At 43.3% G+C, this 15483-nt stretch overlaps 2 protein-coding genes across 9 annotated transcripts in view; one reads left to right on the top strand and one right to left on the bottom strand.

Annotated features, from left to right (window-relative positions):
- Positions 1 to 1226, bottom strand: part of CIAO2A (cytosolic iron-sulfur assembly component 2A) — a 30840-nt gene extending 29614 nt beyond the window's left edge. For 3 of the 4 annotated variants that reach the window (XR_004251856.2, XM_032175837.2, XM_032175838.2), the window contains exon 1: positions 856 to 1226. Coding sequence is in view for 3 of the 4 variants with exons in the window: in XM_032175837.2 (XP_032031728.1) it covers positions 856 to 979 (124 nt within the window). In the remaining variant the exon portion in view is untranslated. The remainder of the gene's footprint in view (positions 1 to 855) is intronic. The other variant, XM_032175836.2, reaches the window with a different exon arrangement.
- Positions 1227 to 1262: 36 nt separating this feature from the next.
- Positions 1263 to 15483, top strand: part of SNX1 (sorting nexin 1) — a 52160-nt gene continuing 37939 nt past the window's right edge. For 3 of the 5 annotated variants that reach the window (XM_058427313.1, XM_058427312.1, XM_032175834.2), the window contains exon 1: positions 3194 to 3393. In XM_058427313.1, coding sequence (XP_058283296.1) covers positions 3235 to 3393 — 159 coding nt within the window. In that variant the 5' untranslated portion in view covers positions 3194 to 3234. Of the gene's footprint in view, positions 1383 to 3193; positions 3394 to 15483 lie in introns of those variants that run through there. The other 2 variants (XM_058427314.1, XM_032175833.2) reach the window with 2 other exon arrangements.

Below are 15483 nucleotides of genomic sequence, written 5' to 3'. Positions count from 1 at the left end.
TTCTACTGGCCTATAATCCTTACTTGAATTATGTTTCTATTCTATGGTTAGATCTCTCAATATCATATCCAGTCTTTTCGGTTTTCAAAAACAATACAACATAATTTTAAAAAGTTGTAAGGCAATTGTGAAGTGGTGGAAAGTGCATTACGGTTAGAACCAGTAGGCACAGCCTTTGCTTTTTGGCTGTGTTCCTTACTGGCAGTGTGACCTACAGGTAGTTCTTTAAGCCTTTGTTTCCTCATTTGTACAACAAAGATGGCCCCAAGGGTTAAACAGAAAATATTTAATATGCAACATGGAAGAGTATGTATGTGTGTGCGCACGTGTGTGTACACAAGGCTTCGCTACAAGAAGCCAATCTCATTCTCTTCTTTCGGGGACCTCTGCTGACTTTGCCGGATAGAGTGGCTGTGACCTTGGGCCAGTCCCCAACTCGACTGTCACCCACAAGCGCCCTCAGCGGTAGCAAGAGTGCGTGTCCAGGAGCTAGAGAACGAGGCTCTAGTAGTGCAATCAGGCCAGCTTTGCTTCCTAACCAGGCACCCTAGACTTGTGCTCTTCCCACAAGTCTTGGAATGGTCACTAAGACGTAGGCCACGCGTGGAGAATAAAGCTTTTAAGACCTCCGGGGTCGGCTTGCCCCAGGTTTACGAAGAGCCCAGTTCTCAGAAAGACTCACACCCCCACGTGACTTAGGACCCCGAAGAAAGCGCCTGCTACGCCCTGGACAAGATCTGGCAAAAAAAAGCCAGGTCTCCCCTCCCAGCCCTCAGGTGAGGCCATCATCCCCGCACCCCTCAGCTCCGGCCTGCACCTATAACGCCAAATGCTGTGCTGGGTAAAATTAATTACCATAAACCTCTAGCGCTTTCTCTTCCATGATACGGGGCTGCCGGGCAGCTCCTGGCTCAGAGAGGCCGGAGAGCCACAGGACTCTGCTCAGCGTCCAGGAGAGCAGCCCGGACACCCGCTGCATCTTCACGCTCGGCCATCCCTGGCGACTGTCCCAATCGCGCCACCGTCTCTCAGCAGCCTCGGGATTGATCAACTTCCTGGTCTTCAAATGGGCCGAGACGAGCCTAAAGGTTCAGGAGAGCAGAGAACAAGCGGGGCCGGACGGAGTAGCTCGAAGGACCTGGGGAAGAGGCCTCAAGGACTACAAGTTCCAGCGTGCTTTGCTCGATTTCGGCGGGACAAAAACAATCTTCGCGGCTCGTCAGCGCATTGCATGCTGGGATGCGTGAACTATTTTCTTCGGAAGGCAGCGAATTGTATTCTGGGACTTGTAGTGTCCGCCCGGTAGAAGTGGATGTAACGGTCTGTTAACAGCGACTGACTCACTCAGTATCCGTGATAAGTTAAAGATGAATCCCGAAGAGGTAGGGGAAAGCAGATCTTGAGTTCTAGTGCTGGAAGAGGTTTCCATCACGGAGACTCTTTACAGTTATTTCTCCGCGGGAGCCGCTAACAGCCAGTCTTTCTTACTTCCTGATCGGACAGGAAGTGGGTTTCAGTTGCTGTGAAAAGGGATGTCATGAGAAGCCAGTAAGGTAGTCAGGCATGGCATGGGGAAGGCTTTTTGGCTTTCTCGTCTCCTAAGAGACTCAGTCCAGCACAGCTTCCCTCCTTTGAAAGAATATTTCTGCTAATGGCCTCCAAAGACAACTTAGAACATAAGTTCTCCCATGTCTAATGTGTACAGTGGTGATATAATGGAGATCGTCATCCTTAAAAGTGTACCTTGGCCGGGCGCGATGGCTCACGCCTGTAATCCCAGCACTTGGGGAGGCCGAGGCGGGCGGATCACCTGAGGTCAGGTGTTCGAGACCAGCCTGGCCAACATGGGCAAACTCCGTCTCTACTAAAAAAATACAAAAATTAGCCGGGCGTGGTGGCAGGGGTCTTAATCCCAGCTACTTGGGAGGCAGAGGCAGGAGAATCGTTTGAACCCGGGAGGCAGAGGTTGCAGTGAACCGAGATCGAGCCATTGCACTGAAGCCTGGGGGAGAAGAGCGAGACTTCTCTCAAAAAATAAAAATAAAAAAGTGTATCTTAAGCCCTCTGGTGTTCGTGGGTGTGATGGATGCCAGTAATAAAATCGATTTTATTTTATCCGTCCATCCCTCCGATCAAATTTATAGGTACTAATTTGCCATAGGTGATCCATAGGCATGGAAGATACAAAGATAAAACGCTGCCCCTGCCTTCAAACAGCTCACATGACCTGTGAGGGAGTCCATCCCTGAATTTGCAGTTACAACCAAACTAAACCTCTTGTCAAAGTTGGTGACAAATGCCCTCTCTATTGAGAAGATAGGATTATCTTGCAGAATTGTCCCATGCTAACATGCCCATTTATCTTTAAACTCCAGTCTTGTTTGTCTAGTTAATGTAGGCCTTAGGATCACCAGACAATGAATTGCTTAGGTCCCAGGGAAATTTTGGTCAGGGTTCAATAATTTCCCTGCCGTCTATTCCACTCCACTTACTCCATAGCAATTGAGAGGATAGTCCTAACATTTTTCCAGCCAAATCTAGGACACTGAGGTCTCACTTCCTCTGTGAGGCCTCCCGACTTCTCCAAGCAGAATTGATTATCTCTTTCCCTGTGCTCCCACAGGACACCATAGCATTGAACATGTTAAACTGTCGATTAAATACCTGATTTCTGTATCTGAAATTCACAGCAAGGTGCCAGGCATACAGTAGATGCTCAATATCTATATTTCTTAATGAATTAACCGAATGTTGCTCAAGGAATAAGTGGTGAAGCTTTCTTCTAGTCTTGTTCAGATACCTCAATCGAAATATGTATTGACTCTCTGTGAGGGCATTGTGCTTGGCATGGGTAGATGGCATGTAGAGGTTTTCAAACATTTTAGTCACACTCCTTCATTCAGACGAAACTCTTAGAAGCCTGTTGGATAAAGCTATCCAGAGCACAAAGGGCCCTAGGAAGCTTAGCAGCCCCTAACTCCTACTTTTCTGCCCCTTCGGCCCCACTCGTTAATATCTCAGCATCGCGAACCAGGCCTCGGATTTGCTGGGCAGCCTCAGCTGGCCGGGTGCCGCCCCGCCCCCAGCCCCTAGGCCCCGCCCCTACGCCTCCGCCCCTCGGATCCCACGGGGTCCCTTGAGGCCCTCCCACTCCTCGCACCGTTGGATCGCTTTGCTCACGGCGCTATCTCTCGATAAAGTTGTTGTTGCGGCTTCCGCCGCGGGTGGAGGAAGATGGCGTCGGGTGGTGGTGGCTGTAGCGCTGCCGAGAGACTCCCTCCGCCCTTCCCCGGCCTGGACCCGGAGTCCGAGGGGGCGGCCGGGGGGTCAGAACCCGAGGCTGGGGACAGCGACACCGAGGGGGAGGACATTTTCACCGGCGCCGCGGTGGTCGTGAGTTTGCACCCCTCGGGGTAGCAGGCGGGAGGGCACCCCGAAAGGGAAAGAGGCTAAGCGACAATCGGAGAGGTTGGGCAGAGTGGGCCCGGTGAGACCTTGCCTCGGTGTCAGCAGTCCGGGCCCGGGGACCCTGGATGTGCTCAGAGCTGTAGGGCTTGGCTTCCCGGCCCCCAGGCGGGAAGAGTAAAGAATGAGGGTTGTGGTGCCTTCGTCGGCTAGGTCCCTAACAGCCGAGAACCGCCGACGCCGTCCTTTGACCCTGCAGTGTGGTGACACTCCACGGATCCACGGGGTTATTTTGCAGGTCGTGTCCTGCCAAGGCAGATTCAGTAGGACCGAATAAGCGAATGGGATGCAGACCTTTCCCCCGTCTTACTGCTTCTAAGATGAATAGCGTTATGTGGAGTAGCCTGGGGTGGTGACCCGCCCACCAGTTCTTTCTTTAGCCCAGCATTTACCGATAATAACCAAAGGCCCTTTCTGGATCTTAGTTTACAAAAGTTATGTTGATTTTTCTGATCTCTAGGAAAATCAGGCCAGAGGCTGGTGGAGAGAAGGCAGTGCCAGATAAATCACTACATAGATGAGAAAGCTTTCTCCTTTTTAAAGGGTTGCGTTCAAGTGCCCAAGTACCTCACTGGGAGCAAATCTGAAATGTGAGGAGGAAATGGTGTTTCCCGTAATGTTACCGGTAGGAGGCCCTTGAGTGTAAGTTGTCGAGGTTCTTGGCATTTTGAACAAATAATTGGACAAAACGCACAAAATAACAAAGGAATGAAACACAAACGAAGCAGCGAAAGCAGGAATTTATTAAAGCGAGAAAGCACCCCACAGGGTGTGAGTGGGCCGGAGCAAGGGGCTCAAGAGCCCACTTACAAAGTTTTCTGGGTTTTAAGTGCTCCTTTTATGGTTCCTATGGGTTACCCCTTATCTGGATGAAGGATTTGGTGTGTGGCTAATTAAAGGCCGAGGTGAATTGCCGTCCTGTACAGATGAAAGGATGGTCCCTGCTTGGCCTGCGGCCAGTCTAAGGCACTCTCCCTTTCCATGTGAGACGTGGTGGAAGGAGAGGGTTGCAGGGATAGTAGCCTTTGATCCTTTGCCACTCAGGTGTGGGGAGATGGGTTTTTTCCTTTTGGTTTAGCTTTAGGAAGTTGGCCTTAACTGGCCTTAGGTTCCCTACCCCCAAACCCAGGGGATTCCTTTTGGGAAGTCAGCACGAATTGGCTTTAGCTTCCTTGCCCCCAGACCTTGGTGTTTTCTCTTTTAGAAAGTTAACGTAAATTGACCTCAGATTTCCTGCCCCCAAATCTTGGTGTTTTTCCTTGATTCAGCATGAATTGCCCTTAAGTTCCCTGCCTCCAGACCCTATTCTCCTGCCTCAGTAATAAATAATCCGGGTCTCTAATAAGAGTTAGGTATTAGAAAAAACTAATCTTTGTAATGTGGAAATCAGTAATCAGTTATGGAACCAGTAGAGATGTTTTGGGCTGTTTTATGAGAATATTTACTCATACCACTTGGTATGGGTTGTTCCAGGCTGTAAAATTCAATGCTGGGTCTGTGAATTTGTCTGTTTGGTATAATGCTTCTCTTCATAGTAGCTACTCAGTGTGTAACTAACTAAATAAAACAGCTATAAATTCTTTATGCAACATGTGGTCTGAAAAAGTTTGAGACTTTCCTCATTTATGTCAGATTTTCCCTGTCGTGTATTCAGAAATTGAGTCCATAATCTCAGCTCATAAGGTGCTTGATAATTCTAATATAACAACTAAAACTGTCAAATGAAGTCTATTATTCTGAGAAATAATAAGTCTTTGTGACTGTCATAAAACAGGAAACAGTTTTTGTTTGTTTTTAGAGACATAGTCTCCCTGTATTGCCCAGGCTTGTCTTGAACTTCTGGGGTCAATGAATCCTCCCTTCCTAGCTGGGATTGCAGGTGCATGCCTGAGAAATAATAATTCTTGCCGCTAATTTAGTCTTTCTGTATGTTATTTAAAATTAATATTTAGTCTGTTCCTTTAGTAATTCTTCTGTAAGTCATGGAAGACAGCTACTGTTGGTAACTGCTGGAATGATATGCAGACTGAGAATATGAAAACAGAAACTGACACTGAAAGTGATTGGTCACATAGGCAAATGTTGATTTATTTTCCAAAAAGGAACCTGGAAGGGTGAGGAGTTATTTTCTAGAGTTACCTAAAGCAGTGACTGAGTGCCATGGCTCACGCCTGTAATCCCAGCACTTGGGGAGGCCAAGGCAGGAGGATCACTTGAGGCCAGGAGTTCGAGACCAGGCTGGCCAACATGGCAAAACCCCATCTCTACTAAAAATACAAAAATTATCCAGGCATGGTGGCACGTGCCTGTAATCCCAGCTAGGGAGGCTGAGACACAAGAATCACTTGAACCCGGGAGGCAGAGGTTGCAGTGAGCCAAGATTGTGCCACTGTGCTCCAGCCTAGGTGACAGAGCAAGACTCTCTCTCTCAAAAAAAAAAAAAAAAAAAGTAGAAATTTAAAAAAGAAATGTAGGAGGCTTCAGTTTGATTCATCTTACCATACTTTATGGAGTTATCAATACCTCTTTTTTGTAAGACTGTAAAAATCCTTTGCCTAATTTCCAGCTAAAAGGGAGGTGAGGAGGTCAGAATGACCTTGTTCTACCGCAGAAAGCATAATTATTTTTATTTAGATATGATCTAGGAAAATTGAGTTGCTAAAGAAACTAAAATGCCACCTATAAGCCACTTTTCAAGCTGCCCATCCTGATGTTAATCTTCAGGTTGCCAAGACCCCAAGATAGCTCGCTAGTTTAACTGTCTTGTTAAACAGCCATAAAGAACAAATTATAATCCAATAAATGCTTTAGTTGTGAGCCAAAGAAGATAGAGGATTGCAGCACTTGTGGTATTTTAAAGAACAACATTGAAGAATTAAGTAATTAAGAGTGTGGGCTTTGAAGTCTGATTTAAATCTAGGCTCTATGGCTGGCTAACTTATCCCTGGACATGGTACTTAATTACTCTCTACAGTTTCCTCACCTGTAAAAAGTGAATAATACTAGTATTTACCTCCACCACTATTGTGAAGATTAAATTAAAATGCCTGTAAAGTGCTTAGAAGAGTTCCCTCCATAATAAACATTTAAAGAGTGCTTACTTTTTGAGGGCATGAGCTGTATTTGTTCGTGAGCATTTTGTAATAAACTGGAATTACTCTAAAAAAAAACCCACAAAATGTAATAATGGATTAGAAAAGTTAACCTTAAAAATGGGTAATACAGTTGATCAAAGTCAAAAGTATTATTAGCCTGGCACGGTGGCATAAGCCTGTAGTCCCACATACTTGTGAAGCTGAGGTGGGAGGATCACTTGAGCCCAGGAGCTTGAGGCTGTAGTGAGCCGGGATTGCACCGCTGTACTCTGGCCTGGGCGAAAAAGTGAAACCCCCTCAAAACAACAACAAAACTAATAATATTTATTTCATTAGCTAAAAGCCATCAAATAGACACTTAACGACTTCAATTTTTTGAGACGTAGTCTCACTCTTTTTGTTCAGGCTGGAGTGCAGTGGCACAATCTCAGCTCACTGCAGCCTCTGCCTCTTGGGTTCAAGCGATTCTCCTGCCTCAGCCTCCTGAGTAGCTGGGATTACAGGCATGTACTACCATGCCTGGCCAATTTTTGTATTTTTAGTAGAGATGGGGTTTTACCATGTTGGCCAGTCTGGTCAGGAACTCCTGACCTCAAGGGATCTGCCCACCTTGGCATCCCAAAGTGCTGGGATTACAGGCATGAGCCATCATGCCCGACCAACTTCAATAGCATTTTACTAATTTAAGTTAATCTTCATCTTTTATTTTGTTTCATGTTGGAGACAGAGAGGAGCATTGAAGAATTTTGAAGTTGAGGCATGTAAAGTTAAAACTAATTTATGGTATGCCCGTAATTTCCTGGGCATTGATACAACAACTGCTGCTGTTAATCATCCCATCTGCTCTCTTTTACAGCCCAAGAGGCTTTGTTAGTTGAGTAATTAAAATGTGGTTTAATTTATGCTTGAAAGAGCAGCCTTAGACATGCATCTCAGAATCTGTAAACCAGTTACTTAAATGGGAGAGACTTGGCCAGGCGCAGTGGCTCATGCTTGTAATCCCAGCATTTTGACAGGCCGAGGCGGGCGGATCACAAGGTCAGAAGTTCTAGACCAGCCTGGCCAACATGGTGAAACCCTGTTTCTACTAAAAACACAAAAATTAGCCAGGCGTGGTGGCACGCGCCTGTAATCCCAGCTGCTGGGGAGGCTGAGGCAAGAGAATCACTTGGCTTGAACCCGGGAGTTGGAGGTTGCAGTGAGCCGAGATCGTGCCAGGGCACTCCAGCCTGGCTAACAGAGCAAAACTCCATCTCAAAAAAAAGAAAGAGAGACTCAAAAAAATTACTGAAATAAATTTGAAGTCATTGGTTTGAAACTACAAATAGTTTAGAGAGTTATATAAGTTATGTATTAGCATTTAGGCAGGAAAGGACGTGGTCTTTTCAGAAACGACTTCTAAATTTGTGATCACTATAACATCTTGCAAGAGGAAGCAAAAGCTTTTTATTTGTTTGTTGATAAATAAATACAAGGTTTCTGTCTGTCTCCCAGGCTAGAGTGCAGTGGCACAATCATGGCTCACTGCAGCCTCTACCTCTTGGGCTAAGTGATCCTCTCACCTCAGCCTCCTGAGTAGCATGTGCCACCGTGCTGAACTAATTTTTCATTTATTTATTCTTTTGTAGAGATGAGAGTCTCCCTATGTTGCCCAGACTGGTCTCTTAACTACTGGGCTCAAGTGATCCTCCCACCTTGGCCTCCCAAAGTGCTAGAATTATAGGCATGAGTCACCACGCTTGGCCCAAGAAAAATCTTTTTGAAAACATTGGGGTAAAATTCACATAACAAAATTTACCCTCTTAATCATTTTTAAGTGTATCGTTTAGTGGCGCTAAGTACATTCACATTGTTGTGAAACAGAGATCCAAAACTTCCTCATTTTGCAAATCTGAAACTCTATACCTATTAAACAGCTCCCACAGTCCCTGGTAATCAGTCACCATTCTAACTTTGCTTCTGTCAATTTGTCTATTTTTGATACCTCATATAAGTTGGAGTCAAACAGTATTTGTTTTGTGACTGGCTTATTTTACTTAGCACAGTGTCCTCAAGGTTCATCCATGTTATAACATGTGACAAGATTTTCTTCTTTTTTAAGGCTGAATAATATTTCATTGAATGTATATAGCACATTTTGTTTATCTGCCAGTGGACATTTGGGTTTGCTTTCTCCTCTTGGCGATTGTAAATAGTGCTGATGTCAACATGAGTGTGCAAACATCTCCTCAAAATCCTGCTTTTAATTCTTTTGGATATATATCCAGAAGTGGGATTCCTGGATCTTGTGGTAGTTCTATTTTCGATTGTTTGAAGAACCTCCATACTGCTTTCCATGGTACTTGTACCATTTTGTGGTCCCACCTCAGCTTTTTAAAACCTGTTTAATTTTGAATCCTAACCAACCTCTGGTAACAGATACCAAATTACAGCTAGATAGGAGGAATGAGCTCTCTTGTTCTGCAGCACTGTAGAGTGAATGTGGTTAACTATATTTATTGTATATTTTCAAAAAGCTTTCTTTTTTTTTTTTTGAGACGGAGTCTTGCTCTGTCACCCAGGCTGGAGTGCAGTGGCCCGATCTCGGCTCACTGCAAGCTCCGCCTCCCGGGTTCACGCCATTCTCCTGCCTCAGCCTCTCCGAGTAGCTGGGACTACAGGCGCCCGCCACCACGCCCGGCTAATTTTTTTGTATTTCTAGTAGAGACGGGGTTTCACTATGGTATCGATCTCCTGACCTCGTGATCCGCCCGCCTCGGCCTCCCTAAGTGCTGGGATTACAAGCGTGAGCCACCGCGCCCGGCCCAAAAAGCTTTCTAAAAGAGAGGATTTTGAATGTTTACAGCACAAAGAAATGATAAATGTTTGAGATGCTGGATATACTAATTATCCTGATTTGATCATTGCACATTGTATGCATATATTGAAATATCACTCAGAATCCCATAAACATGTACAATTGTCAACTAAACATAAAAAGAAAAAAAAATTTAAAGAATGATGCTTGTTAAAGATTTTTTGTAGATACCAAGTTTTTTAAAAAGTTTCCTTCTATTGCTGTTTTGATAAGAATTTTAAAATATCTATTGAATTTTTATTATTTTTTGACATCCCTTGGTCATGGGGTTTCTGTCTTAAATCTGTTATGTGGTGAGCTGCTTTAGTGGAATGGACTCAACATGGTTATGGTATATTGTCTTTTTTGTATTTTTTATTGATATAGTTGTACATGTTTTTGGGATACACATAGTACTTTGATACCTGTATACAAAATGTAATGACCAAATCAAGGAATTTGGGATATTCATCACCTCAAACATTTATCTTTTTGTTGAGAACATTAGAATTCTTCTAGCTCTTTTGAAATATACGATAAATTATTGCTAACTATAATCTTCCTACTATCAAATACTAGAACTTATTCCTTCTAACTGTATTTTTGTACCCATTAACCAACTTTTCCTCATCCTGCCCTGCCTTCCCTTCTCAGCTTCTGGGAATCACCACTGTACCCTCTACTTCCATGAGATCCATGTTTTTGGCTCCCACAGATGAGTGAGAATGCTTGACATTTGTCTTTCTGTGCCTGACTTCTTTCACTTAGCGTAATGACCTCCAGTTCCATCCATGTTGCTCTAAATAACAGGAGTTATTCTTTTTTATGCCTGAATAATAGTCCATTTTGTATATATACCACACGTTCTTTTTTTTTTTTTTTTTTTTGATACAGGTTCTTGCTCTGTCTCCCAGTCTGGAGTGCAGTGGCGCAATCATGGGCCACTTCAGCCTTGACCTCCTGTGCTCCGGTGATCCTCCCACCATAGCCTCCCAAGTAGCTGGGGCTGCAGGTGCATGCCACCATGCCCAGCTAATTTTTGTATTTTTTGTAGAGACGGGGTTTTGCCACATTGCCCAGGCTGGTCTCAAACTTCTGGGCTCAAGTGACGCGTCCTCCTTGGCCTCCCAAAGTGTTGGGATTACAGGTGTGAGCCACCATGCCTGGCCTATACCACATATTCTTTATCCATTCATCCATTCATGGACACTTAGGTTGATTCCATATCTTGACTGTTGTGAATAGTGTGCTGGAATAAACATGGGCATGCAGAAGAAATATATATACTTTGATATATTTCCTTTCTTTTGGATACATGCCTAGTAGTGGGGTTGCTGGATGCTATGGTAGTTATATTTTTAGTTCTTTTAGTAGTCTCCATACTGTTTTCCATAATGGCTGTGCTACTTCACATTCCCACCCACAGTGTATGAGTGTTCCCCTTTCTCCATATCCTTGCCAGCATTTGTTGTTTTTTGTATTTTTAATATATTGTCTTTTCTTATACATTGCTGGGTTTGGATTGCTGTTATATATTCTTTTACATCTATGTTCATAAGATAAACCTGTAGTTTCTTTCTCATGAAAATTGTATGGTTTGGGGAATTAAGATTATATGGTACTTTCTTTTTCTATTCTTTCAAGAATGTTTATACGATTGGAATGATCTGTTTCTTAAAAATTGGTGGTACTCACCTGTAAAACTGTTCGGGCTTGGTATTTTTATTTATGCTTTATGGAAAGATTGTTAACTATAAACAGTTTATTTCTCTTTGAGTGTTTACAGGATAACTTCTTTAGATCTGGATAGAGTTTGGTAGTTTTATTAAAAGCCATAAGAAAATTGATGGTTAATCTGGCTAATACTTTAATTCTATGTTCTGTGAAACGCATGGTGGTTGTTCCCAAAGATATAACACATCCTCATTAAGTTTCTTGATATTAGCCCTTCTCTGGTCTTAATCAGACTTCTGAAAGTGAATCTATATAACAGTATCTTTAACCAAAGGTGTATCACTTAGTTTGTTTAGTTACTAGTTTAGTCATTTACAGCTAATATTGGTAAAAATTCTAGTGTGTAGTGTTTTCTACAGGGATATTGCCTCAAACACTTGTTTTTGGAGTTAACATTACATCAAGTGGTCACATCTGGTCAAATGATCGGAAGTTGAAATTCTACCTTATGGTAAATATATTCTTGAAAAAAGTGATAGGTATATGCAAAGACTCATTTTAGTGCTCAGCTCACATAGTAAAGTTTTACTTCTCCTAAGTTTAGATTTCCCTGAAATACATAAACTCATTAATTTCTTGATCATTGTTTTGTACTAGCAGTTAACTTAGCTTTCAGAATTATGGAGGAAAAGCTAATAAAAGTAATTATAAAACACAAGTTTTGGAGTGAAGGGAGAAGAATTTTTTTTTTTTTTTTTTTTTGAGACGGAGTCTTGCTCTGTCGCCCAGGCTGGAGTGCAGTGGCACAATTTTGGCTCACTGCAAGCTCTGCATCCTGGGTTCACGCCATTCTCCTGCCTCAGCCTCCCAAGTAGCTGGGACTACAGGCACCCGCCACCACGCCCAGCTAATTTTTTTGTATTGTTAGTAGAGATGGGGTTTCACCGTGTTAGCCAGGATGGTCTCAATCTCCTGACCTCGTGATCCACCTCCCTCAGCCTCCCAAAGTGCTGGGATTACAGGCATGAGCCACCGCGCCTGGCCCAGGGAGAAGACTTTTAAAGATGGCTAATAGGCCGGGCGCTGTGGCTCATGTCTGTGATCTCAGCACTTTGGGAGGCCAAGGCAGGTAGATCACCTGAGGTTGGGAGTTCAAGACCAGCCTGGCCAACATAGTGAAACCCCATCTCTACTAAAAATACAAAAATTAGCTGTGTGTGACGACGCATGTCTGTAATCTCAGCTACTTGGGAGGCTGAGACAGGAGAATTGCTTGAACCCGGGAGGCAGAGAGTGCAGTGGAGCAATCTCGGCTCACTGCACCCTCTGCGGGGGAAAGAGGAAAACATTATATTTAAAAAAAAAAAAAAAAAAAAAAGCCGGGCGCGGTGGCTCACGCTTGTAATCCCAGCACTTTGGGAGGCCGAGGCGGGTGGATCACGAGGTCAGGAGATCGAGACCACGGTGAAACCCCGTCTCTACTAAAAATACAAAAAAAAATTAGCCGGGCGTAGTGGCGGGCGCCTGTAGTCCCAGCTACTCGGAGAGGCTGAGGCAGGAGAATGGCGTGAACCCGGGAGGCGGAGCTTGCAGTGAGCCGAGATTGCACCACTGCACTCCAGCCTGGGCGACAGAGCGAGACTCCGTCTCAAAAAAAAAAAAAAAAAAAAAAAGATGGCTAATAATAACCTGACTTAAAAATTATTTAAAAGTAGGGTTTGGGGCTGGGCGCGGTGGCTCACGCCTGTAATCCCAGCACTTTGGGAGGCCGAGGTGGGTGCATCATCTGAGGTCAGGAGTTCGAGACCAGCCTGGCTAACATGGCGAAACCCTGTCTCTACTAAAAATACAAAAATTAGCCGGTGTGGTGGCGCGTGCCTGTAATCCCAGCTACTCAGGAGGCTGAGGCATGAGAATTGCTTGAACCCGGGAAGTGGAGGTTGCACCACTGCACTCCAACCTGGGGGATATAGCGAGACTCTGTCTCAAAAAAAAAAAAAAATTAGGGTTTGGGGCTTATGAGAGAAACAATAAGGGTTGCCGTCAGACTTCTGGTTTCTGTAAGGGGTTGCCAACCCATCGTTTACTTAGGTGGTAAGGCCACTCTGACAGCTTGGCCATTTGTAGTTCATTAGGTTGGACTGAAGAAAAGAAAAAAAAATCTGGTATCTCTTCCTTGGTCCTCAAGCTTCTCAGCACTCAAGTAACTTTTGACATAAATAAATCATGAGTAGTTGATAGTTACTAGAGCAAGTAGCCATAAGTATCTCATCTCCAGGAAAAGCTGTTGCTCAACTTTTTCTGGCTTATTCTTTGGCTTCGTCACATGGACAGCTGGAGCTTCATTCTGCTTTCAGAGCAGATTTGAACTGGGTTTGCTTTTTCAATTTAGAAGGTAATCCACCCATTAATACTGTGATTCTTCTGCAGTTTTCTGGGCCCTTTCTAAGTTTTGTTAGGTTGAGACCCAAAAAGTTTAGTTGGGAAATTAAACCAGAGAATTCAGTAGAATGTCTGAGGCTAAATTTGGGGTCTCATGAGGTCTCTAATGGCCTTGCTCATGATTTTCCTTAACTAGCTCAGTGGTCAGCTTCATGCTTTTCTCCTCATCCTTCCAGCTCTCCCTTTTCCATTTTCATTAGTCCCTCTACTCTGTATCTCAGAAGTTCTTTACCTTTTTTGTGCTGCGGGCCAATTGGCAGGCTAGTAAAGCCTGTGGACACATCCCCAGAATAATGTTTTTAAATGTATAAAATAAAATACATTAAATTATGAAGGAAACCAATTATATTGAAATTCAGTTTTAATACATTGAAACAATTTTACATTAATAACAAACTTAAATATAGATGAGCGTAAATGAGACTTTGAGATCTATAAAAACCATAATGTCATATAAAAATATCTAATATCAGTTACAATCTCAGGTACTTCTATTACTATTATGGTTTGTTGCCTATCTTTATGATTAATGTAAATGCCAAATTTCAGTTCAAGGTTAATAAAAATGAAATTATAATAATTTTATTCCCATCCAAGTTCATAGATTACCCCCTGAAGTATGTGGCTAATGGACCCCAAGATAAGAACCCCTAGTTTAACTCCTTAAGCTATGGAGTTAAACTCTAGTTTGTAGAGTTGGATACACCCTATTTTGAAATCCAGTGGACATTGAATGTCCATTCTCCCAAGCACAAATACTTTTAGTGCATCCGTGCCAGTTTTGAAACGTGGTGAGAGAGGAGTCACTGTCTGCTGTAGGCTGAATAATGCCCCCCTTCCTTTTCCCAAAGAAGTCCACATCTTAATCCTGCAATCAGTGAATATGTTAGGTTATGTGGCAAGGGGGAGTTAAGGTTGAAGATGGAATTAAGATTGCTAATCAGCTGACCTTAAGATATGGAAGTTGCTGAAGAGGTGGTCTGAGAAGTAGGAACGTCCTGCCGGGCTCGTGGCGGCTTCTGTCCGCTCCGCGGCGGGAAGCGCCTTCCCCACAGGACATCAATGCAAGCTTGAATAAGAAAAACAAATTCTTCCTCCTAAGCCATGGCATATCAGTTATACAGAAATACCACTTTGGGAAACAGTCTTCAGGAGAGCCTAGATGAGCTCATACAGTCTCAACAGATCACCCCCCAACTTGCCCTTCAAGTTCTACTTCAGTTTGATAAGGCTATAAATTCAGCATTGGCTCAGAGGGTCAGGAACAGAGTCAATTTCAGGATACTGGCTCCAATACTACAGAATGAATAGAAGAAATATGGCATTTTTATGCCATCTTCTGTTATTCATTGCTTTTGAAGAGAAGCATAGAAGAGACTTTTTATTTATTCTAGAATTGCAGAAATGACTACACTGTGCTATACCAGAGAATTCCAGTAGAAAGAACCTTATAACTCTGTAGCCTCTTACATCACCTTTATTATACAGCATGAAAAAACCTTTTTTTAATGACAAAAGTTGTTACCTTCCTGAGAGCCTTCTTTAATAAACTCATTTTAAAACTCTGAGTAATAACTGGTGAAGCTATTAAGGTAGCAATACGAAGATATTAAATAATGCATTTTCCCATTTCCTTTGCAAGGAACATAGATGCTCTTTCAGAATGCGTATTTCAATAAAATCATGTTCGTTTTGTCAGTTGTAACTTCACCTGATGAAAGCATCAGCAGGGGCAAAACCAAACTCTGGATGGAATTTTATTAAGAAAATCCCTTGCTTTTTAAAATACAAAACCAAAGTTAATCATTGGTATAAAAAACCCAAGTACAACTTGATTAGGAAAACTTAGACCATCATAGCAAAAACAAAACCAAAAAGCTTGCTTTCTTAGACCAGGTAACGAGGAAGAGGGAAAAAAACCTAAACAAAATAGTCCCCCCTCGTGACAGGTAAATTATTTCTTCAGCTTGC

The sequence above is a fragment of the Hylobates moloch genome, unplaced genomic scaffold (assembly GCF_009828535.3).
Source record: "Hylobates moloch isolate HMO894 unplaced genomic scaffold, HMol_V3 SCAFFOLD_14, whole genome shotgun sequence".
NCBI lineage: Eukaryota > Metazoa > Chordata > Mammalia > Primates > Hylobatidae > Hylobates > Hylobates moloch.
This window is presented reverse-complemented; position numbering and strand designations above follow the sequence as displayed.